We start from the raw sequence: 23,897 nt of genomic DNA on the forward strand, positions 1-23,897 counted from the left end.
CTGAAGAGCAGAAGAGGGTGTTGTTGGAGTGAAAACTGAAGAGCAGCAGAGGGTGTTGTTGGAGTGAAAACTGAAGAGCAGCAGAGGGTGTTGTTGGAGTGAAAACTGAGGAGCAGCAGAGGGTGTTGTTGGAGTGAAAACTGAGGAGCAGCAGAGGGTGTTGTTGGAGTGAAAACTGAGGAGCAGCAGAGGGTGTTGTTGGAGTGAAAACTGAAGAGCAGCAGAGGGTGTTGTTGGAGTGAAAACTGAGGAGCAGCAGAGGGTGTTGTTGGAGTGAAAACTGAAGAGCAGCAGAGGGTGTTGTTGGAGTGAAAACTGAGGAGCAGCAGAGGGTGTTGTTTCAATGGAACATAACGAGCTTTTCAGACGCTTCCCGACGTTCTGAGTGAAGTACCTCCAATCAAAACAGTGTGCATCTGGTAACCATGACGATGACCCCCCCAGCACCTACCTGACCCCTGAGTTAAGCCAACCACAGTGCTCTGTGAAAAGGACACCACATGCCTTCAGTCACTGAATACATTGTTCCACAGGGACATATTTTGTTTATGATTAGTATAAATATGTTAAAGAAAACTGTTGAAATGTAAAACAAGGCATTTTATTCTGTGGTTCAGCTTGGGTACATCTGAGTCAGACCGTGTCGTTCAACATCGTTCCAATCATCTCTCTTTTATTACAAAATGAGCTCTGAACAACAAGTAGAAACATCATGATTTAGAGGTGTTGGTCCACATTCCTTAAAGCCTGGCGTCTCATTCAGAGCTCTGCTGTACTGCGAGTCCTGATCTTTGAACTTTGACACCAAGCAGCCAATCTACTCCTTATATAGTGGACTACTTTGGGCCAAGGCCGTCTCAAGCTGTTCTGCCTTCAACAGGAGGTCATCAGTAGACTGAGTCCTAGATCTGTTTAGTCAACTACACATGACATGATGCCAATAGGAGTTGGCTTTACAGCACAAAACAGATCTGGGACTCAGGCTAGGTGAATCAGATAAAATACACATTTTACACTCTAAAGCGATCAAGTCTCTACAGGTGACACAATGCACACGATATATAATAGGTAGGCTTTCCTCTAGAGGAACACTGGGTAATGATTATGTCACAGAACCATAGGTGCTGTTCTGGTCGGGGGTTTCACCATTACAGTACATGTAGCATCCTCAGTATGGGATGGAAGCACCACACGCTGACAAGCAGCATCCTATGAAGTGCACTACTTTTGACCAGGGCCCATAGAGTGCCATTTGGATCATAAGCACAGGCTTATGGGGTGTATGAGGGAGAGCGAGTGTGTGGGGAGAGAGATCGATACGTCCAGCCCCTCTACCAGTCCCTACAGTACACCCAACCCCTCTACCAGTCCCCACAGTACGGCCAACCCCTCTACCAGTCCCTACTGTACGCCCAGTCCCTCTACCAGTCCCTACAGTACGCCGAACCCCTCTACCAGTCCCTACAGTACGCCCAGCCCCTCTACCAGTCCCTACTGTACGCCCAGTCCCTCTACCAGTCCCTACAGTACGCCGAACCCCTCTACCAGTCCCTACAGTACGCCCAGCCCCTCTACCAGTCCCTACAATACGTCCAGCCCCTCTACCAGTCCCTACAGTACGTCCAACCCCTCTACCAGTCCCTACAGTACGTCCAGCCCCTCTACCAGTCCCCACAATACGTCCAGTCCCTCTACCAGTCCCCACAGTACGCCCAACCCCTCTACCAGTTCCCACAGTACGTCCAGCCCCTCTACCAGTCCCCACAGTACATCCAGCCCCTCTACCAGTCCCTACAGTACGCCCAGCCCCTCTACCAGTCCCTACAGTATGCCCAGTCCCTCTACCAGTCCCTACAGTACGTCCAGTCCCTCTACCAGTCCCTACAGTACGTCCAGTCCCTCTACCAGTCCCTACAGTACGTCCAGTCCCTCTACCAGTCCCTACAGTACGTCCAGTCCCTCTACCAGTCCCTACAGTACGTCCAGTCCCTCTACCAGTCCCGACAGTACGTCCAGTCCCTCTACCAGTCCCTACAGTATGACCAGTCCCTCTACCAGTCCCCACAGTATTTAAAGAGTAACTTTCAAGACAAAAAAACTGGATGTTTTAGGCTTAGTTATAGTGAAACACATCAACCCTGGTCTTCATTTTGACAGTTTGTTGCAAAAGTGATATATTCAGGCCTTTTAGTATTAAATCTAGCTCCTTGTCCCTAGTGGTTCAACTCTACCATTGACATGGTGATGTAGAGGTGCCCCTATGTCATCAAAGGGAGGGGTTCAGTATGAAATCCACTCCCTTCTAGATGCAGGTTGTGGAGTGGGCCAATATATTTAGCATGATGCTTCCTTGAATACTGACGTTACATAACATACAAAAGGCAGTGAAGGCACATACCCGCACATGACCAAATTCAACGTTTTAGCTTACCGTTTCATACACATCAATCTGGTACACCAAGAAAAAAATACAAATGATACGTATATACAGTTGAAGTCAGAAGTTTACATACAATTAGGTTGGAGCCATTAAAAGTCATTTTTCAACCACTCCACAAATGTCTTGTTAACAAACTATAGTTTTGGCAAGTCGGTTAGGACATCTACTTTGTGCATGGCACAAGTCATTTTTCCAACAATTGTTTACAGACAGATTATTTCACTTATAATTCACTGTATTACAATTCCAGTGGGTCAGAAGTTTACATACACTAAGTTGACTGTGCCTTTAAACAGCTTGGAACATTCCAGAAAATGATGTCATGGCTTTAGAAGCTTCTGATAGGCTAATTGGTGTACCTGTGGATGTATTTCAAGGCCTACCTTCAAACTCAGTGCCTCTTTGCTTGACATCATGGGGAAATCATGATGTCTGAGCCAAGACCTCAGAAAAAAAAATTGTAGACCTCCACAAGTCTGGTTCATCCTTGGGAGCAATTTCCAAACGCCTGAAGGTACCACATTCATCTGTACAAACAATAGTACGCAAGTATAAACACCATGGGACAATGTAGTCATCATACCGCTCAGGAAGGAGACATGTTCTGTCTCCTAGAGATGAACGTACTTTAGTGCGAAAAGTGCAAATCAACCCCAGAACAACAGCAAAGGACCTTGTGAAGATGCTGGAGGAAAAGTATCTATATCCACAGTAAAACGAGTCCACGACATAACCTGAAAGGTCGCTCAGCAAGGAAGAAGCCACTGCTCCAAAACCTACATAAAAAATGCCAGATTACGGTTTGCAACTTCACATGGGGACAAAGATTGTACTTTTTGGAGAAATGTCCTGTGGTCTGATGAAACAACAATAGAACTGTTTGCACATAATGAGCATCGTTATGTTTGGAGGAAAAAGGGGGAGGCTTGCAAGCTGAAGAACATCACCGCAACCATGAAGCACGGGGGAGGCAGCATCATGTTGTGGGGGTGTCAGCATCATGTTGTGGGGGTGCTTTGCTGCGGGACGGACTGTTGCACTTCACAAAATAGATAGCATCATGAGGATGCAAATGGGTCTTCCAAATGGACAATGACCCCAAGCATACTTCCAAAGTTGTGGGGAAATGGCTTAAGGACAACAAAGTCAAGGTATTGGAGTGGCCATCACAAAGCCCTTACCTCAATCCTATAGAACATTTGTGGGCAGAACTGAAAAAGCGTATGCGAGCAAGGAGGCCTACAAACCTGACTCAGTTACACCAGCTCTGTCAGGGGGAATGGGCCAATATGCACCCAACTTATTTAAGGCTACCCGAAACGTTTGACCAAAGTTAAACAATTTAAAGGCAATGCTACCAAATACTAATTGAGTGTATGTAAACTTCTGACCCACTGGGAATGTGATGAAAGAAATAAAAGCTGAAATAAATCACTCTACTATTATTCTGACATTTCACATTCTTAAAATAAAGTGGGGATCCTAACTGACCAAAAACAGGGAATTTTTACTAGGATTAAATGTCAAGAATTGTGAAAAACTGAGTTATAATGTATTTGGCTAAGGTGTGTGTAAACTTCCGACTTCAACTGTATTCGTAGCTACATCCATCGTAACAAGAAATAGATGACAGTGGTCATGTTAACTTGACTGATTGGTGGAGCAGTCTGCTACAGTTGGCTTATAGTTCAATGGTTGTGAGTTCTAATCCCAACTGGGGAAGATAGATTTTTTTCTTCAAATCCTTTATTTCATATACTCATCCCGTGACCACACACACACTTCTAATTCTGAAAAGTGAAAGCATACCTGTGAGAGGGGTCGCCCTGGTAGTAGTTGTAGGTTTTCATACAGTACCCAAGACCAGTCTGTGTTAATTTGAACATTGGAAAAAAGAGATACTGCACAAATACCCCCCCCCCCCCCCCCAATAAGGGATTCGAACTTACACTGCAAGTGGCAATAGATGTCAGGAAGTCAGCACATAACAACTGTGAGTTAACTTTCCAGAGACGTATTTGCTCGCGATGCACATCATTTTATTATCAGAGCGTGTCAGTGGACTCCTGGTAAGTATACTTCAGTGAGAGAGTGTTGGGATCAGGTACAACTACATTTACCCGCCCCCAAAATGAATATTTATGAGCAAGTCCTCCCCAGTGAGAGAGTGTTGGGATCAGGTACAACTACATTTACCCGCCCCCAAAAAGAATATTTATGAGCAAGTCCCCCCCAGTGAGAGAGTGTTGGAATCAGGTACAACTACATTTACCCGCCCCCAAAATAAATATTTATGAGCAAGTCCCCCCCCCAGTGAGAGAGTGTTGGGATCAGGTACAACTACATTAACCCACCCCCAAAATGAATATTTATGAGCAAGTCCTCCCCAGTGAGAGAGTGTTGGGATCAGGTACAACTACATTTACCCGCCCCCAAAATGAATATTTATGAGCAAGTCCTCCCCAGTGAGAGAGTGTTGGGATCAGGTACAACTACATTTACCCGCCCCCAAAAAGAATATTTTTGAGCAAGTCCCCCCCAGTGAGAGAGTGTTGGGATCAGGTACAACTACATTTACCCACCCCCAAAATGAATATTTTTGAGCAAGTCCCCCCCAGTGAGAGAGTGTTGGGATCAGGTACAACTACATTTACCCACCCCCAAAATGAATATTTTTGAGCAAGTCCCCCCCAGTGAGAGAGTGTTGGGATCAGGTACAACTACATTTACCCGCCCCCAAAATGAATATTTATGAGCAAGTCCCCCCCAGTGAGAGAGTGATTTACCCGCCCCCAAAATGCATATTTATGAGCAAGTCCCCCCCAGTGAGAGAGTGTTGGGATCAGGTACAACTACATTTACCCGCCCCCAAAATGAATATTTATGAGCAAGTCCCCCCCAGTGAGAGAGTGTTGGGATCAGGTACAACTACATTAACCCACCCCCAAAATGAATATTTATGAGCAAGTCCCCCCCCAGTGAGAGAGTGTTGGGATCAGGTACAACTACATTTACCCACCCCCAAAATGAATATTTATGAGCAAGTCCTCCCCAGTGAGAGAGTGTTGGGATCAGGTACAACTACATTTACCCGCCCCCAAAAAGAATATTTATGAGCAAGTCCTCCCCAGTGAGAGAGTGTTGGGATCAGGTACAACTACATTTACCCGCCCCCAAAAAGAATATTTATGAGCAAGTCCCCCCCAGTGAGAGAGTGTTGGGATCAGGTACAACTACATTTACCCACCCCCAAAATGAATATTTATGAGCAAGTCCCCCCCAGTGAGAGAGTGTTGGGATCAGGTACAACTACATTAACCCACCCCCAAAATGAATATTTATGAGCAAGTCCCCCCCCCAGTGAGAGAGTGTTGGGATCAGGTACAACTACATTTACCCACCCCCAAAATGAATATTTATGAGCAAGTCCTCCCCAGTGAGAGAGTGTTGGGATCAGGTACAACTACATTTACCCACCCCCAAAATGAATATTTTTGAGCAAGTCCCCCCCAGTGAGAGAGTGTTGGGATCAGGTACAACTACATTTACCCGCCCCCAAAATGAATATTTATGAGCAAGTCCCCCCCCAGTGAGAGAGTGTTGGGATCAGGTACAACTACATTTACCCGCCCCCAAAATGAATATTTATGAGCAAGTCCCCCCCAGTGAGAGAGTGATTTACCCGCCCCCAAAATGAATATTTATGAGCAAGTCCCCCCCAGTGAGAGAGTGTTGGGATCAGGTACAACTACATTTACCCACCCCCAAAATGAATATTTTTGAGCAAGTCCCCCCCAGTGAGAGAGTGTTGGGATCAGGTACAACTACATTTACCCACCCCCAAAATGAATATTTTTGAGCAAGTCCCCCCCAGTGAAAGAGTGTTGGGATCAGGTACAACTACATTTACCCGCCCCCAAAATGAATATTTATGAGCAAGTCCCCCCCCAGTGAGAGAGTGTTGGGATCAGGTACAACTACATTTACCCGCCCCCAAAATGAATATTTATGAGCAAGTCCCCCCCAGTGAGAGAGTGATTTACCCGCCCCCAAAATGAATATTTATGAGCAAGTCCCCCCCAGTGAGATTGTTGGGATCAGGTACAACTACATTTACCCGCCCCCAAAATGAATATTTATGAGCAAGTCCCCCCCAGTGAGAGAGTGTTGGGATCAGGTACAACTACATTTACCCGCCCCCAAAATGAATATTTATGAGCAAGTCCTCCCCAGTGAGAGAGTGTTGGGATCAGGTACAACTACATTTACCCACCCCCAAAATGAATATTTTTGAGCAAGTCCCCCCCAGTGAGAGAGTGTTGGGATCAGGTACAACTACATTTACCCGCCCCCAAAAATAATATTTATGAGCAAGTCCCCCCCAGTGAGAGAGTGTTGGGATCAGGTACAACTACATTTACCCACCCCCAAAATGAATATTTTTGAGCAAGTCCCCCCCAGTGAGAGAGTGTTGGGATCAGGTACAACTACATTTACCCACCCCCAAAATGAATATTTTTGAGCAAGTCCCCCCCAGTGAAAGAGTGTTGGGATCAGGTACAACTACATTTACCCGCCCCCAAAATGAATATTTATGAGCAAGTCCCCCCCCAGTGAGAGAGTGTTGGGATCAGGTACAACTACATTTACCCGCCCCCAAAATGAATATTTATGAGCAAGTCCCCCCCAGTGAGAGAGTGATTTACCCGCCCCCAAAATGAATATTTATGAGCAAGTCCCCCCCAGTGAGATTGTTGGGATCAGGTACAACTACATTTACCCGCCCCCAAAATGAATATTTATGAGCAAGTCCCCCCCAGTGAGAGAGTGTTGGGATCAGGTACAACTACATTTACCCGCCCCCAAAATGAATATTTATGAGCAAGTCCTCCCCAGTGAGAGAGTGTTGGGATCAGGTACAACTACATTTACCCACCCCCAAAATGAATATTTTTGAGCAAGTCCCCCCCAGTGAGAGAGTGTTGGGATCAGGTACAACTACATTTACCCGCCCCCAAAAATAATATTTATGAGCAAGTCCCCCCCAGTGAGAGAGTGTTGGGATCAGGTACAACTACATTTACCCACCCCCAAAATGAATATTTTTGAGCAAGTCCCCCCCAGTGAGAGAGTGTTGGGATCAGGTACAACTACATTTACCCGCCCCCAAAATGAATATTTATGAGCAAGTCCCCCCCAGTGAGAGAGTGATTTACCCGCCCCCAAAATGAATATTTATGAGCAAGTCCCCCCCAGTGAGATTGTTGGGATCAGGTACAACTACATTTACCCGCCCCCAAAATGAATATTTATGAGCAAGTCCCCCCCAGTGAGAGAGTGTTGGGATCAGGTACAACTACATTTACCCGCCCCCAAAATGAATATTTATGAGCAAGTCCTCCCCAGTGAGAGAGTGTTGGGATCAGGTACAACTACATTTACCCGCCCCCAAAAAGAATATTTATGAGCAAGTCCCCCCCAGTGAGAGAGTGTTGGGATCAGGTACAACTACATTTACCCACCCCCAAAATGAATATTTTTGAGCAAGTCCCCCCCAGTGAGAGAGTGTTGGGATCAGGTACAACTACATTTACCCGCCCCCAAAAATAATATTTATGAGCAAGTCCCCCCCAGTGAGAGAGTGTTGGGATCAGGTACAACTACATTTACCCACCCCCAAAATGAATATTTTTGAGCAAGTCCCCCCCCAGTGAGAGAGTGTTGGAATCAGGTACAACTACATTTACCCGCCCTCAAAATGAATATTTATGAGCAAGTCCCCCCCCAGTGAGAGAGTGTTGGGATCAGGTACAACTACATTTACCCGCCCCCAAAATGAATATTTATGAGCAAGTCCCCCCCAGTGAGAGAGTGATTTACCCGCCCCCAAAATGAATATTTATGAGCAAGTCCCCCCCAGTGAGATTGTTGGGATCAGGTACAACTACATTTACCCACCCCCAAAATGAATATTTTTGAGCAAGTCCCCCCCAGTGAGAGAGTGTTGGGATCAGGTACAACTACATTTACCCGCCCCCAAAAATAATATTTATGAGCAAGTCCCCCCCAGTGAGAGAGTGTTGGGATCAGGTACAACTACATTTACCCACCCCCAAAATGAATATTTTTGAGCAAGTCCCCCCCAGTGAGAGAGTGTTGGGATCAGGTACAACTACATTTACCCGCCCCCAAAATGAATATTTATGAGCAAGTCCCCCCCCAGTGAGAGAGTGTTGGGATCAGGTACAACTACATTTACCCGCCCCCAAAATGAATATTTATGAGCAAGTCCCCCCCCAGTGAGAGAGTGATTTACCCGCCCCCAAAATGAATATTTATGAGCAAGTCCCCCCCAGTGAGATTGTTGGGATCAGGTACAACTACATTTACCCGCCCCCAAAATGAATATTTATGAGCAAGTCCCCCCCAGTGAGAGAGTGTTGGGATCAGGTACAACTACATTTACCCGCCCCCAAAATGAATATTTATGAGCAAGTCCTCCCCAGTGAGAGAGTGTTGGGATCAGGTACAACTACATTTACCCGCCCCCAAAAAGAATATTTATGAGCAAGTCCCCCCCAGTGAGAGAGTGTTGGGATCAGGTACAACTACATTTACCCACCCCCAAAATGAATATTTTTGAGCAAGTCCCCCCCAGTGAGAGAGTGTTGGGATCAGGTACAACTACATTTACCCGCCCCCAAAAATAATATTTATGAGCAAGTCCCCCCCAGTGAGAGAGTGTTGGGATCAGGTACAACTACATTTACCCACCCCCAAAATGAATATTTTTGAGCAAGTCCCCCCCAGTGAGAGAGTGTTGGGATCAGGTACAACTACATTTACCCGCCCCCAAAATGAATATTTATGAGCAAGTCCCCCCCCAGTGAGAGAGTGTTGGGATCAGGTACAACTACATTTACCCGCCCCCAAAATGAATATTTATGAGCAAGTCCCCCCCAGTGAGAGAGTGATTTACCCGCCCCCAAAATGAATATTTATGAGCAAGTCCCCCCCAGTGAGATTGTTGGGATCAGGTACAACTACATTTACCCGCCCCCAAAATGAATATTTATGAGCAAGTCCCCCCCAGTGAGAGAGTGTTGGGATCAGGTACAACTACATTTACCCGCCCCCAAAATGAATATTTATGAGCAAGTCCTCCCCAGTGAGAGAGTGTTGGGATCAGGTACAACTACATTTACCCGCCCCCAAAAAGAATATTTATGAGCAAGTCCCCCCCAGTGAGAGAGTGTTGGGATCAGGTACAACTACATTTACCCACCCCCAAAATGAATATTTTTGAGCAAGTCCCCCCCAGTGAGAGAGTGTTGGGATCAGGTACAACTACATTTACCCGCCCCCAAAAATAATATTTATGAGCAAGTCCCCCCCAGTGAGAGAGTGTTGGGATCAGGTACAACTACATTTACCCACCCCCAAAATGAATATTTATGAGCAAGTCCCCCCCCAGTGAGAGAGTGTTGGGATCAGGTACAACTACATTTACCCGCCCCCAAAATGAATATTTATGAGCAAGTCCCCCCCAGTGAGAGAGTGATTTACCCGCCCCCAAAATGAATATTTATGAGCAAGTCCCCCCCAGTGAGATTGTTGGGATCAGGTACAACTACATTTACCCGCCCCCAAAATGAATATTTATGAGCAAGTCCCCCCCCAGTGAGAGAGTGTTGGAATCAGGTACAACTACATTTACCCGCCCCCAAAATGAAGATTTATGAGCAAGTCCCCCCCAGTGAGAGAGTGTTGGGATCAGGTACAACTACATTAACCCACCCCCAAAATGAATATTTATGAGCAAGTCCCCCCCCCCCCCCAGTGAGAGAGTGTTGGGATCAGGTACAACTACATTTACCCACCCCCAAAATGAATATTTATGAGCAAGTCCTCCCCAGTGAGAGAGTGTTGGGATCAGGTACAACTACATTTACCCGCCCCCAAAATGAATATTTATGAGCAAGTCCCCCCCCCAGTGAGAGAGTGTTGGGATCAGGTACAACTACATTTACCCGCACCCAAAATCAATATTTATGAGCAAGTCCCCCCCAGTGAGAGCGTGATTTACCCACCCCCAAAATGAATATTTATGAGCAAGTGCCCCCCAGTGAGAGAGTGTTGGGATCAGGTACAACTACATTTACCCGCCCCCAAAATCTATATTTATGAGCAAGTCCCCCCATCCACAACTTCTCACCTGAATGCATTTTTGTCTTTACAATGTCAAGGGGTTGGACAAAGGCTGAAATTGGGGTTGAGACATATCCTTTAAAAAGGCAAACATAACTCCACCTAAGAGAGCAGCGTTTTACTATAACCAGGTTTCTAAACTCTGATACACAAGTGTTTCATTACGTTGAAATGAGAGGCGCCTGCCTGGTCCCAGACGTCCTGGCAAAATGGCACAAACAGATCTGAGACCAGGCTAGTGAGGAAGTACATTACACATGATTAGTGACATGTAGATAAGTGATATATACAGTATTCATCATATTTAACAGGACAATCCTCCTTTCAGAGGTCGAAGGCACTAAAACAGGTCCACAGCGTCCATCTTGTTTTTCAGTTTTTTCAGTGGAAAATTCCTAGAACGAGCAAATCCCAGAAGTCAATACTGGAGAGTGTAGCCTACTAGTACCACAGGAAGACCAAAACATCAGAACAAAACAACAAGGACAGACTGGGGAACGGTCCATCTAGTCTACTAGTATCCTGTTCATTCCTTTGTCCCAGAATTCCTTCAACCGGACTTCGAAGCCAATCCCTGGTGGAGCGAAGTCAGAGGTGGGAGGGCAGAGGTTAGAGGTCGTAGGTTAGATCCTACTCCAGTTGGACCAGAAGGTCTCCCTCTCCAACCGTCTCTCCTGCTTTACAGTGGACACTCTTCACCTGGGAGGGAAGAACATAGAGGTCTGTTGTCATAGAAACTAGCCGTCTGACTGTGGTGATGTGTAGAGGAAAGTAATTCAGTGCGTGGTAATGCAGTAGTGTGTGGTAATGTAGAAGTGTGTGTGTGCTAATGCAGTAGTGTGTGTGTGCTAATGCAGTAGTGTGTGTGTGTGTGTGTGTGTGTGTGTGTAATGCAGTAGTGTGTGGTAATGCAGTATCGTGTGTGTGGTAATGCAGTATCGTGTGCGTGTGGTAATGCAGGAGTGTTTGGCAATGCAGCAGTGTGTGGTAATGCAGTAGAGTGTGGTAATGTAGTAGAGTGTGTGTGGTAATATAGTAATGTGTAGTGTGTGTGCAGTAATGTGTGTGTAGCAATGTACTAGTGTGTGTGTAGTAATGTAGAAGTGTGTGTGTGTATTAATGGAGTTGTGTGTGTGGTAATGCAGTAGTGTGTAGGTAATGTGTGGTAGTGTAGGTTAGTGTAATGGGGGGGTGGTAATGTGTTGTAGTGTAGGTTAGTGTAATGGGGGGGGTGGTAATGTGTTGTAGTGTAGGTTAGTGTAATGGGGGGTGGTAATGTAATGTCGTGTAGGTTAGTGTAATGGGGGGGGTGGTAATGTGTTGTCGTGTAGGTTAGTGTAATGGGGGGGTGTGGTAATGTGTTGTAGGTTAGTGTAATGGGGGGGTGGTAATGTGTTGTGTAGGTTAGTGTAATGGGGGGGGGGGGTTATGTGTTGTAGTGTAGGTTAGTGTATTGGGGGGTATGGTAATGTGTTATAGTGTAGGTTAGTGTAATGGGGGGTGGTAATGCATTGTAGTGTAGGTTAGTGTAATGGGGGGGTGGTAATGTGTTGTAGTGTAGGTTAGTGTAATGGGGGGGTAATGTGTTGTAGTGTAGGTTAGTGTAATGGGGGGGTGTGGTAATGTGTTGTAGGTTAGTGTAATGGGGGGTGGTAATGTGTTGTGGTGTAGGTTAGTGTATTGGGGGGTATGGTAATGTGTTATAGTGTAGGTTAGTGTAATGGGGGGTGGTAATGCATTGTAGTGTAGGTTAGTGTAATGGGGGGGTGGTAATGTGTTGTAGTGTAGGTTAGTGTAATGGGGGGTGTGGTAATGTGTTGTAGTGTAGGTTAGTGTAATGGGGGTGTGGTAATGTGTTGTAGTGTAGGTTAGTGTAATGGGGGGGTGTGGTAATGTGTTGTAGGTTAGTGTAATGGGGGGGTGGTAATGTGTTGTGGTGTAGGTTAGTGTATTGGGGGGTATGGTAATGTGTTATAGTGTAGGTTAGTGTAATGGGGGGTGGTAATGCATTGTAGTGTAGGTTAGTGTAATGGGGGGGTGGTAATGTGTTGTAGTGTAGGTTAGTGTAATGGGGGGTGTGGTAATGTGTTGTAGTGTAGGTTAGTGTAATGGGGGTGTGGTAATGTGTTGTAGTGTAGGTTAGTGTAATGGGGGGGTGTGGTAATGTGTTGTAGTGTAGGTTAGTGTAATGGGGGGGTGTGGTAATGTGTTGTAGTGTAGGTTAGTGTAATGGGGGTGGTAATGTGTTGTAGTGTAGGTTAGTGTAATGGGGGTGTGGTAATGTGTTGTAGTGTAGGTTAGTGTAATGGGGGTGTAGTAATGTGTTGTAGTGTAGGTTAGTGTAATGGGGGGGTGGGGTAATGTGTTGTAGTGTAGGTTAGTGTAATGGGGGGGTAATGTGTTGTAGTGTAGGTTAGTGTAATGGGTGGTGTGGTAATGTGTTGTAGTGTAGGTTAGTGTAATGGGGTGTGGTAATGTGTTGTAGTGTAGGTTAGTGTAATGGGGGTGTGGTAATGTGTTGTAGGTTAGTGTAATGGGGGGGTGATAATGTGTTGTAGTGTAGGTTAGTGTAATGGGGGGGGGTGGTAATGTGTTGTAGTGTAGGTTAGTGTAATGGGGGGGGTGTGGTAATGTGTTGTAGTGTAGGTTAGTGTAATGGGGGTGTGGTAATGTGTTGTAGTGTAGGTTAGTGTAATGGGGGGGTGGTAATGTGTTGTAGCGTAGTTTGGTATAATGGGGGTGTGGTAATGTGTTGTAGTGTAGGTTAGTGTAATGGGGGGGGGTGGTAATGTGTTGTAGTGTAGGTTAGTGTTATGGGGGGTGGTAATGTGTTGTAGTGTAGGTTAGTGTAATGGGGGGGTGTGGTAATGTGTTGTAGTGTAGGTTAGTGTTATGGGGGGTGGTAATGTGTTGTAGTGTAGGTTAGTGTAATGGGGGGGTGGTAATGTGTTCTAGTGTAGGTTAGTGTAATGGGGGTGTGGTAATGTGTTGTAGTGTAGGTTAGTGTAATGGGGGGGTGTGGTAATGTGTTGTAGTGTAGGTTAGTGTTATGGGGGGTGGTAATGTGTTGTAGTGTAGGTTAGTGTAATGGGGGGGTGGTAATGTGTTCTAGTGTAGGTTAGTGTAATGGGGGGGGTGGTAATGTAGTGTAGGTTAGTGTAATGGGGGGGTGTCCATTGGCCTTACCTTGGCAGCTTTAGCAGCAATCAAGCTGTTCTGCATCTTCATGGCCTCGATCACACAGATCTCCTGGCCTTCAGCCACCTGGGGAACAATAACAATACATCATTACTACATACAATGATGTAGCGTCTATAGCATGACTCACGACAAACAGACAGACAGATGCATTGACTCACTCCACACAGACAGACAGACAGACAGATGCATTAACTCACTCCACACAGACAGACAGACAGACAGACAGAGACAGACAGAGACAGACAGACAGACAGACATATGCATTAACTGGCGCCAGACGCCACATGCAATATTGATAAACCAGCATTCCATCTCCATCATTGAGTGCTGATTTACAAGGTTAAATCATTGATGGATGAGGTGGCGAAACTAATATCCAGCAGCAACATGTATGTGTTTAACATGTAACATGTCCCACATCATCTCCAGGCTTGACAGACAAAGTCACCACATATCCAGGCATGATGCTACTGCTCTGTTCAGGATGCTCTACGTACCAGGCATGACGCTACCGCTCTGTTCAGGATGCTCTACGTACCAGGCATGACGCTACCGCTCTGTTCAGGATGCTCTACGTACCAGGCATGACGCTACCGCTCTGTTCAGGATTCTCTACGTACCAGGCATGACGCTACCGCTCTGTTCAGGATGCTCTACGTACCATGCATGACTCTACCGCTCTGTTCAGGATGCTCTGTTCAGGATGCTCTACGTACCAGGCATGACGCTACCACTCTGTTCAGGATGCTCTGTTCAGGATGCTCTACGTACCAGGCATGACGCTACCGCTCTGTTCAGGATGCTCTGTTCAGGATGCTCTACGTACCAGGCATGACGCTACTGCTCTGTTCAGGATGCTCTGTTCAGGATGCTCTACATACCAGGCATGACGCTACCGCTCTGTTCAGGATGCTCTACGTACCAGGCATGACGCTACCGCTCTGTTCAGGATGCTCTACGTACCAGGCATGACGCTACCGCTCTGTTCAGGATGCTCTGTTCAGGATGCTCTACGTACCAGGCATGACGCTACCGCTCTGTTCAGGATGCTCTGTTCAGGATGCTCTACGTACCAGGCATGACGCTACTGCTCTGTTCAGGATGCTCTGTTCAGGATGCTCTACATACCAGGCATGACGCTACCTCTCTGTTCAGGATGCTCTGTTTCAGGATGCTCTACATACCAGGCATGACGCTACCCACTCTGTTCAGGATGCTCTACGTACCAGGCATGACGCTACCGCTCTGTTCAGGATGCTCTACGTACCAGGCATGACGCTACCACTCTGTTCAGGATGCTCTACGTACCAGGCATGACGCTACGCTCTGTTCAGGATGCTCTACGTACCAGGCATGACGCTACCGCTCTGTTCAGGATGCTCTACGTACCAGGCATGACGCTACCGCTCTGTTCAGGATGCTCTACGTACCAGGCATGACGCTACCGCTCTGTTCAGGATGCTCTACGTACCAGGCATGACGCTACTGCTCTGTTCAGGATGCTCTACGTACCAGGCATGACGCTACTGCTCTGTTCAGGATGCTCTACGTACCAGGCATGACGCTACTGCTCTGTTCAGGATGCTCTACGTACCAGGCATGACGCTACTGCTCTGTTCAGGATGCTCTACGTACCAGGCATGACGCTACTGCTCTGTTCAGGATGCTCTACGTACCAGGCATGACGCTACCGCTCTGTTCAGGATGCTCTACGTACCAGGCATGACGCTACCGCTCTGTTCAGGATGCTCTGTTCAGGATGCTCTACGTACCAGGCATGACGCTACTGCTCTGTTCAGGATGCTCTGTTCAGGTTGCTCTACGTACCAGGCATGACGCTACCGCTCTGTTCAGGATGCTCTACGTACCAGGCATGACGCTACCGCTCTGTTTAGGATGCTCTACGTACCAGGCATGACGGTACCGCTCTGTTCAGGATGCTCTACGTACCAGGCATGATGCTACCGCTCTGTCCAGGATGCTCTACGTACCAGGCATGACGCTACCGCTCTGTTCAGGATGCTCTACGTACCAGGCATGATGCTACCGCTCTGTTCAGGATGCTCTGTTCAGGATGCTCTACGTACCAGGCATGACGCTACCGCTCTGTTCAGGATGCTCTGTTCAGGATGCTCTACGTACCAGGCATGCCGCTACCGCTCTGTTCAGGATGCTCTACGTACCAGGCATGACGCTATCGCTCTGTTCAGGATGCTCTACGTACCAGGCATGACGCTACCGCTCTGTTCAGGATGCTCTACGTACCAGGCATGATTCTACCGCTCTGTTCAGGATGCTCTACGTACCAGGCATGACGCTACCGCTCTGTTCAGGATGCTCTCTCCAGGATGCTCTACGTACCAGGCATGACGCTTCCGCTCTGTTCAGGATTCTCTGTTCAGGATGCTCTGTTCAGGATGCTCTGTTCAGGCATGATGCTACTGCTCTGTTCAGGATGCTCTAGGTACCAGTGTCTCGGATCTATGTGGATTCTATGTAACATGTACGTTCTTACCACGTCTCCAGGTTTGACAGACACGGCGACCACGGAGCCAGGCATGGGAGAACGCAGGATGCTGCTGGTGTCTTCTGGAACCTTCTCAGGCATGTGAGCGCTCAGCGTGGATACCAGCTGACTGAGAACACGGACCTTAAACTGAACACACATGAGACAGAGGTCGGGGGTCAATTCACAGTTATCAATTCATTACATATACAAGTCCACAAAGTAGGCCCATGTTGTAACACTAATGAAAGAAAAATAAAGATGAACAACACTCCACATTCATTATTCTGAAACTCCTATTGTGTTGATGCTGTTCTCCTTGGGTCCACCGGGTGGCAGCACCCAACATCATTCGTGTCGGTCTATATCCCTGTCCTTGGCTTAGTGAATCAATACTACTGCATTACTGCCAGTGGGTTCATTCATCAGGCTATTTCATGCCAATCCTTTAATTAGCTCATTAGGCTAATTTATGTCTTACACATAGCTAGCACTGAGTGGCTGGTTTCTCCCTCGTTAAGAGTTGAAACTTCACGAAGCAGCAGGCCTAATAAATATAGCAGCCAACGGTCGCTTGGCGCCGGGCAACGAGGTGAGACCGGAGAGTGAGATGATGAGGGAGGGAGAGGTGAGACCGGAGAGTGAGATGAGGAGGGAGGGAGAGGTGAGACCGGAGAGTGAGATGAGGGGGGAGGGAGAGGTGAGACCGGAGAGTGAGATGAGGAGGGAGGGAGAGGTGAGACCGGAGAGTGAGATGAGGAGGGAGGGAGAGGTGAGACCGGAGAGTGAGATGAGGAGGGAGGGAGAGGTGAGACCGGAGAGTGAGATGAGGAGGGAGGGAGAGGTGAGACCGGAGAGTGAGATGAGGAGGGAGGGAGAGGTGAGACCGGAGAGTGAGATGAGGAGGGAGGGAGAGGTGAGACCGGAGAGTGAGATGAGGGGGGAGGGAGAGGTGAGACCGGAGAGTGAGATGAGGGGGGAGGGAGAGGTGAGACCGGGAGAGTGAGATGAGGGAGGGAGAGGTGAGACCGGAGAGTGAGATGAGGGAGGGAGAGGTGAGACCGGAGAGTGAGATGAGGGAGGGAGGGAGGGGTACAATACATATTTGCTGGCAGATATCTGTGGTGCGATTCAATGAGCGGCTGGATACTGAAGTTTGATAACAGCTTGATAACAAAATGCCTTCCTAACTCAGTCCTTTTATACAGAACAAAAATATAAAACACAACATGTAAAGTGTTGGTCCCATGTTTCATACGCTGAAATAAAAGATCCCAGAACTGTTGCCAGAGTGTTCATTTCTCTACCATAAGCCGCCTCCACCGTCATTTTAGAGAATTTGGCAGTACATTCTACATGTTTTACTTTGGAGTAATTTAGCAGATGGTCTTATCAGAGCGACTTACAGTGAGTGTATACATTTCCATATTCCCCGTGGGAATTGAACCCACAACCCTGACGTTGCAAGCGTCATTATCAAATGAGCCACACGGGACACAGCAGTACGTCCAACCTGCCTCACAACCGCAGACCACGTGTAACCACGCCAGCCCACGACCCCTGCTTCTTCCCCTGCGAGATCATCGGAGACCAGCCACCCGGACAGCTGATGAAAATGTGGGTTTTGCACAACCAAAGAATTTCTGCTCAAACTGTCAGAAACGGTCTCAGGGAAGCTCATCTGTGTGCTCGTCATCCTCACCAGGGTCTTGGCCTGACTGCAGTTTGTAAAACGCTCACCTTCGATGACCACTGGCATTCTGGATGAATCCCAGTTTCAATTGTACCGGGCAATTGTACCGGGCAGACGGCAGACAGGGTGTATGGCTGGATGAATCCCGGTTTCAATTGTACCGGGCAGACGGCAGACAGGGTGTATGGCTGGATGAATCCCGGTTTCAATTGTACCGGGCAGACGGCAGACAGGGTGTATGGCTGGATGAATCCCGGTTTCAATTGTACCGGGCAGACGGCAGACAGGGTGTATGGCTGGATGAATCCCGGTTTCAATTGTACCGGGCAGACGGCAGACAGGGTGTATGGCTGGATGAATCCCGGTTTCAATTGTACCGGGCAGACGGCAGACAGGGTGTATGGCTGGATGAATCCCGGTTTCAATTGTACCGGGCAGACGGCAGACAGGGTGTATGGCTGGATGAATCCCGGTTTCAATTGTACCGGGCAGACGGCAGACAGGGTGTATGGCTGGATGAATCCCGGTTTCAATTGTACCGGGCAGACGGCAGACAGGGTGTATGGCTGGATGAATCCCGGTTTCAATTGTACCGGGCAGACGGCAGACAGGGTGTATGGCTGGATGAATCCCGGTTTCAATTGTACCGGGCAGACGGCAGACAGGGTGTATGGCTGGATGAATCCCGGTTTCAATTGTACCGGGCAGACGGCAGACAGGGTGTATGGCTGGATGAATCCCGGTTTCAATTGTACCGGGCAGACGGCAGACAGGGTGTATGGCTGGATGAATCCCGGTTTCAACTGTACCGGGCAGACGGCAGACAGGGTGTATGGCTGGATGAATCCCGGTTTCAACTGTACCGGGCAGACGGCAGACAGGGTGTATGGCTGGATGAATCCCGGTTTCAATTGTACCGGGCAGACGGCAGACAGGGTGTATGGCTGGATGAATCCCGGTTTCAATTGTACCGGGCAGACGGCAGACAGGGTGTATGGCTGGATGAATCCCGGTTTCAATTGTACCGGGCAGACGGCAGACAGGGTGTATGGCTGGATGAATCCCGGTTTCAATTGTACCGGGCAGACGGCAGACAGGGTGTATGGCTGGATGAATCCCGGTTTCAATTGTACCGGGCAGACGGCAGACAGGGTGTATGGCTGGATGAATCCCGGTTTCAATTGTACCGGGCAGACGGCAGACAGGGTGTATGGCTGGATGAATCCCGGTTTCAATTGTACCGGGCAGACGGCAGACGGCAGACGGCAGACAGGGTGTATGGCGTCGTGTGGGTGAGCAGTTTGCTGAACATTGTGAACAGAGTGCACCATGGTGGCGGTGGGGTTATGGTACGGGGGGTTATTGTACGGGGGGTTATGGTACGGGGGGGTTATGGTACGGGGGTTATGGTACGGGGGTTATTGTACGGGGGGGTTATGGTACGGAGGGTTATGGTACGGGGGGGTTATGGTACGGGGGGGTTATGGTACTGAGGGTTATGGTACGGGGGGTTATGGTACAGGGGTTATGGTACGGGGGGTTATGGTACGGGGGGGTTATGGTACGGGGGGTTATGGTACGGGGGGGTTATGGTACGGGGGGGTTATGGTACGGAGGGTTATGGTACGGGGGGTTATGGTACGGAGGGTTATGGTACGGTGGGGTTATGGTACGGGGGGTTATGGTACGGTGGGGGTTATGGTACGGGGGGTTATGGTACGGGGGGTTATGGTACGGGGGGTTATGGTACGGGGGGTTATGGTACGGGGGGGTTATGGTACGGGGGGTTATGGGTACGGGAGGGTTATGGTACGGGGGGTTATGGTACGGGGGGTTATGGTACGGGGGGTTATGGTACGGGGGGTTATGGTACGGGGGGGGTTATGGTACGGGGGGTTATGGTACGGGGGGTTATGGTACGGGGGGGTTATGGTACGGGGGGTTATGGTACGGGGGGTTATGGTACGGGGGGTTATGGTACGGGGGTTATGGTACGGACAGGTTTAAGCTACGGACAAAGAACACAATTGCAACAAAATGCAACACAATTGCATTTTATTGATGGCAATTTGAATGATACTGCCAGGAGGTCCTGAGGCCCATTGCCCTGCCATTCATCCACCACCATCACCTCATGTTTCAGCATGATAATGCACACTCCATGTCGCAAGGATCCGTACACAATTCCTGGAAGCTGAAAATGTCCCAGCATTATCCTGGTTTATCACTGGTCTAGACTAGGTGGAGCATTGTCCTGGTTTATCACTGGTCTAGGCTAGGGGGGGCATTGTCCAGGCTTAACACTGGTCTAGGCTAGGGGGGGCATTGTCCTGGCTTAACACTGGTCTAGGCTAGGAGGGGCATTGTCCTGGCTTAACACTGGTCTAGGCTAGGAGGTGCATTGTCCTGGCTTAACACTGGTCTAGGCTGGCGGGAGCATTGTCCCAGTCACACCACCAGTAGCCGGTCCCAGTCACACCACCAGTAGCCGGTCCCAGTCACACCACCAGTAGCCGGTCCCAGTCACACCACCAGTAGCCGGTCCCAGTCACACCACCAGTAGCCGGTCCCAGTCACACCACCAGTAGCCGGTCCCAGTCACACCACCAGTAGCCGGTCCCAGTCACACCACCAGTAGCCGGTCCCAGTCACACCACCAGTAGCCGGTCCCAGTCACACCACCAGTAGCCGGTCCCAGTCACACCACCAGTAGCCGGTCCCAGTCACACCACCAGTAGCCGGTCCCAGTCACACCACCAGTAGCCGGTCCCAGTCACACCACCAGTAGCCGGTCCCAGTCACACCACTAGTAGCCGGTCCCAGTCACACCACTAGTAGCCGGTCCCAGTCACACTACTAGTAGCCGGTCCCAGTCACACTACTAGTAGCCGGTCCAGTCACACTACTAGTAGCCGGTCCCAGTCACACTACTAGTAGCCGGTCACACTACTAGTAGCCGGTCCCAGTCACACTACTAGTAGCCGGTCCCAGTCACACTACTAGTAGCCGGTCCCAGTCACACTACTAGTAGCCGGTCCCAGTCACTGACCTGTATATGAAGGTCACAGTACAATAACATTAGGAAGCCACCCACCATGTTAATGACCTCATGCATCCTTGTTTGTTTACCTTCCTCACCCCTGGAACCCTGCCCTGCCCTCATAAGACTGTATTTAGCGGACACACACACACACACGACAGGTCATCCTCTTCACAACACCATCAAAGTGACTAAAATAACCCCTGGCCGGGGTACCCCCAAAGGACACCCCCAAACAAACAGCCATTGATTCCCAAGGCCGACAATCCCTTGTTGGAAAACCAGGAGCGGGGAGGGAAACCCAAGCTGGACTCGTAAATCAGGACTGTAATCCGGAGCGTCAGGAGTGTGGGGAATGGGAGCGTTGGGATGGCCTGGGGAAATGCAGGCTTCGACAGGATTTCTGCCCAGGAAACAGCAGTAACTAACAGCCATCATATTGCCCCCGTTGACTGTCACCCCAGTTCAGATACAGGTCAACCAACCAGGTTAACGAGGTGTTGTTCTGTAACCAGCCGTACTAAAGGTCTATTCAACTCCAGCCTGGTAACTAGGTGTTGGTCTGTAACCAGCCTGGTAACTAGGTGTTGGTCTGTAACCAGCCTGGTAACTAGGTGTTGGTCTGTAACCAGCCTGGTAACTAGGTGTTGGTCTGTAACCAGCCTGGTAATTAGGTGTTGTTCTGTAACCAACCGTACTAAAGGTCTATTCAACTCCAGCCTGGTAACTAGGTGTTGTTCTGTAACCAGCCTGGTAACTAGGTGTTGTTCTGTAACCAACCGTACTAAAGGTCTATTCAACTCCAGCCTGGTAACTAGGTGTTGGTCTGTTACCAGCCTGGTAACTAGGTGTTGTTCTGTAACCAGCCGTACTAAAGGTCTATTCAACTCCAGCCTGGTAACTAGGTGTTGGTCTGTAACCAGCCTGGTAACTAGGTGTTGGTCTGTAACCAGCCTGGTAACTAGGTGTTGGTCTGTAACCAGCCTGGTAACTAGGTGTTGGTCTGTTACCAGCCTGGTTACTAGGTGTTGGTCTGTTACCAGCCTGGTAACTAGGTGTTGGTCTGTAACCAGCCTGGTAACTAGGTGTTGTTCTGTAACCAGCCGTACTAAAATGTCTATTCAACTCCAGCCTGGTAACTAGGTGTTGTTCTGTAACCAGCCTGGTAACTAGGTGTTGTTCTGTACCAGCCGTACTACAGGTCTATTCAACTCCAGCCTGGTAACTAGGTGTTGTTCTGTAACCAGCCTGGTAACTAGTTGTTGGTCTGTAACCAGCTGTACTAAAGGTCTATTGAACTCCAGTCTGGTAACTAGGTGTTGTTCTGTAACCAGCCTGGTATCTAGGTGTTGTTCTGTAACCAGCCTGGTAACTAGGTGTTGTTCTGTAACCAGCCTGGCAACTAGGTGTTGTTCTGTAACCAGCCTGGTAACTAGGTGTTGTTCTGAAACCAGCCGTACTACAGGTCTATTCAACTCCAGGCCTGGAGGGCCTGGATGAGCTGGACTAGAACATACCCAGGATGAGCTGGACTAGAACATACCCAGGATGAGCTAGACTGGAACATACCCAGGATGAGCTAGACTGGAACATACCCAGGATGAGCTAGACTGGAACATACCCAGGATGAGCTAGATTGGAACATACCCAGGATGAGCTGGACTAGAACATACCCAGGATGAGCTAGACTAGAACATACCCAGGAGGAGTGAGAGCTAAGGGATACAGGGGGACACAGTGGTCTTCCATGTCCTCAGGAGAGGAAGCCTGGAAGCAGCTCAGCAGGGGTGTCTCCTCCTCTCCAACACAAAGACAGAATCCTCCAGCTGACGCAGCAGGGGACAGGACAGAGGTACTTACTGAGCCCCTCATCAACCTCCTCCCAACCCCCCCATGCCCGATCAGACCCCCACGGCCCAGCCCCAGGTCCCTAAAGGAGGAAAGGGAAGTGATGTCGCCCCGTGACAAGTTCCTGTGGAGCCTGCGTTCAAAGCCCCCCCCCCCAGGGTGTGAGCAGCACAGAGCTGTTTATAGCTGGCTCCTTTCAAAGCCTCTGATACATAACGGATGGTCTTCTCTTCCTGACATTCTGTATAGTGTGGGGGTCTGGGGGGGTATTGGGGGTCTGGGACTAGGCTGGATGGGGATGTGTAGGCGGGACTTGGATCGACAGATAAGAGGAACGTCACTAAATGTGTGTACATACACGAAAAACATACAGACGACCACTAAGACACAAGATTCATACATTCACCAGAAGGAAGGAGAGGTGACTCACCTGTGTGCCCAGGTACTGTAGAGTAATGTCTCCTCCTGCGTCTCTAGACAGACACTGTAGAACCCTGGGGGTTCTGTTGATGGTGACAGGCAGCAGGGCTGAGGCCAGGTTCCACTCTCCACTAACCTCCACCTTAACTCCATCCACCTCCACCTGCCAGGGGGCCAGAGGGTCATTTCATTACTACACTCTACCTATTATTCTGATACAAGACATGTGCTTCCCATGTGGAGAGACTGCAGCTTGATATGCTGGAAGAGACAGTCTGCCGCCTGACAGCAGGAGGAGCAGCTATGTTAAACAACTTGGGAAAATAACAGCATCAGATAGAACTGTTGGGCAGAGGAGACACCCAGTATCCACTACTAGAGGACCAGGGAAAGACCCAGTATCCACTACTAGAGGACCAGGGAAAGACCCAGTATCCACTACTATAGGACCAGGGAAAGACCCAGTATCCACTACTAGAGGACCAGGGAAAGACCCAGTATCCACTACTAGAGGACCAGGGAGAGACCCAGTATCCACTAC

The 23,897-nt window shown here is 48.8% G+C and overlaps 2 protein-coding genes across 2 annotated transcripts in view; one reads left to right on the top strand and one right to left on the bottom strand.

Moving 5' to 3' along the window:
• The first annotated feature begins 585 nt into the window (after positions 1-585).
• Positions 586-2,259, top strand: LOC116359787 (putative protein TPRXL). The gene has a single exon (XM_031813369.1). The coding sequence runs from the start codon at positions 1,274-1,276 to the stop codon at positions 2,072-2,074; it is 801 nt and encodes a 266-aa protein (XP_031669229.1). The 5' UTR covers positions 586-1,273; the 3' UTR covers positions 2,075-2,259.
• Positions 2,260-10,745: 8,486 nt separating this feature from the next.
• Positions 10,746-23,897, bottom strand: part of LOC109879479 (propionyl-CoA carboxylase alpha chain, mitochondrial) — a 64,564-nt gene continuing 51,412 nt past the window's right edge. Inside the window, exons 18-21 of the mRNA XM_031813356.1 lie at positions 23,367-23,519; positions 16,365-16,505; positions 13,835-13,912; positions 10,746-11,347 (exon numbers count right to left, since the gene is read on the bottom strand). Coding sequence (XP_031669216.1) covers positions 11,279-11,347; positions 13,835-13,912; positions 16,365-16,505; positions 23,367-23,519 — 441 coding nt within the window. The 3' untranslated portion in view covers positions 10,746-11,278. The remainder of the gene's footprint in view (positions 11,348-13,834; positions 13,913-16,364; positions 16,506-23,366; positions 23,520-23,897) is intronic.

The sequence above is a fragment of the Oncorhynchus kisutch genome, unplaced genomic scaffold (genome assembly GCF_002021735.2).
Source record: "Oncorhynchus kisutch isolate 150728-3 unplaced genomic scaffold, Okis_V2 Okis05a-Okis16b_hom, whole genome shotgun sequence".
NCBI lineage: Eukaryota > Metazoa > Chordata > Actinopteri > Salmoniformes > Salmonidae > Oncorhynchus > Oncorhynchus kisutch.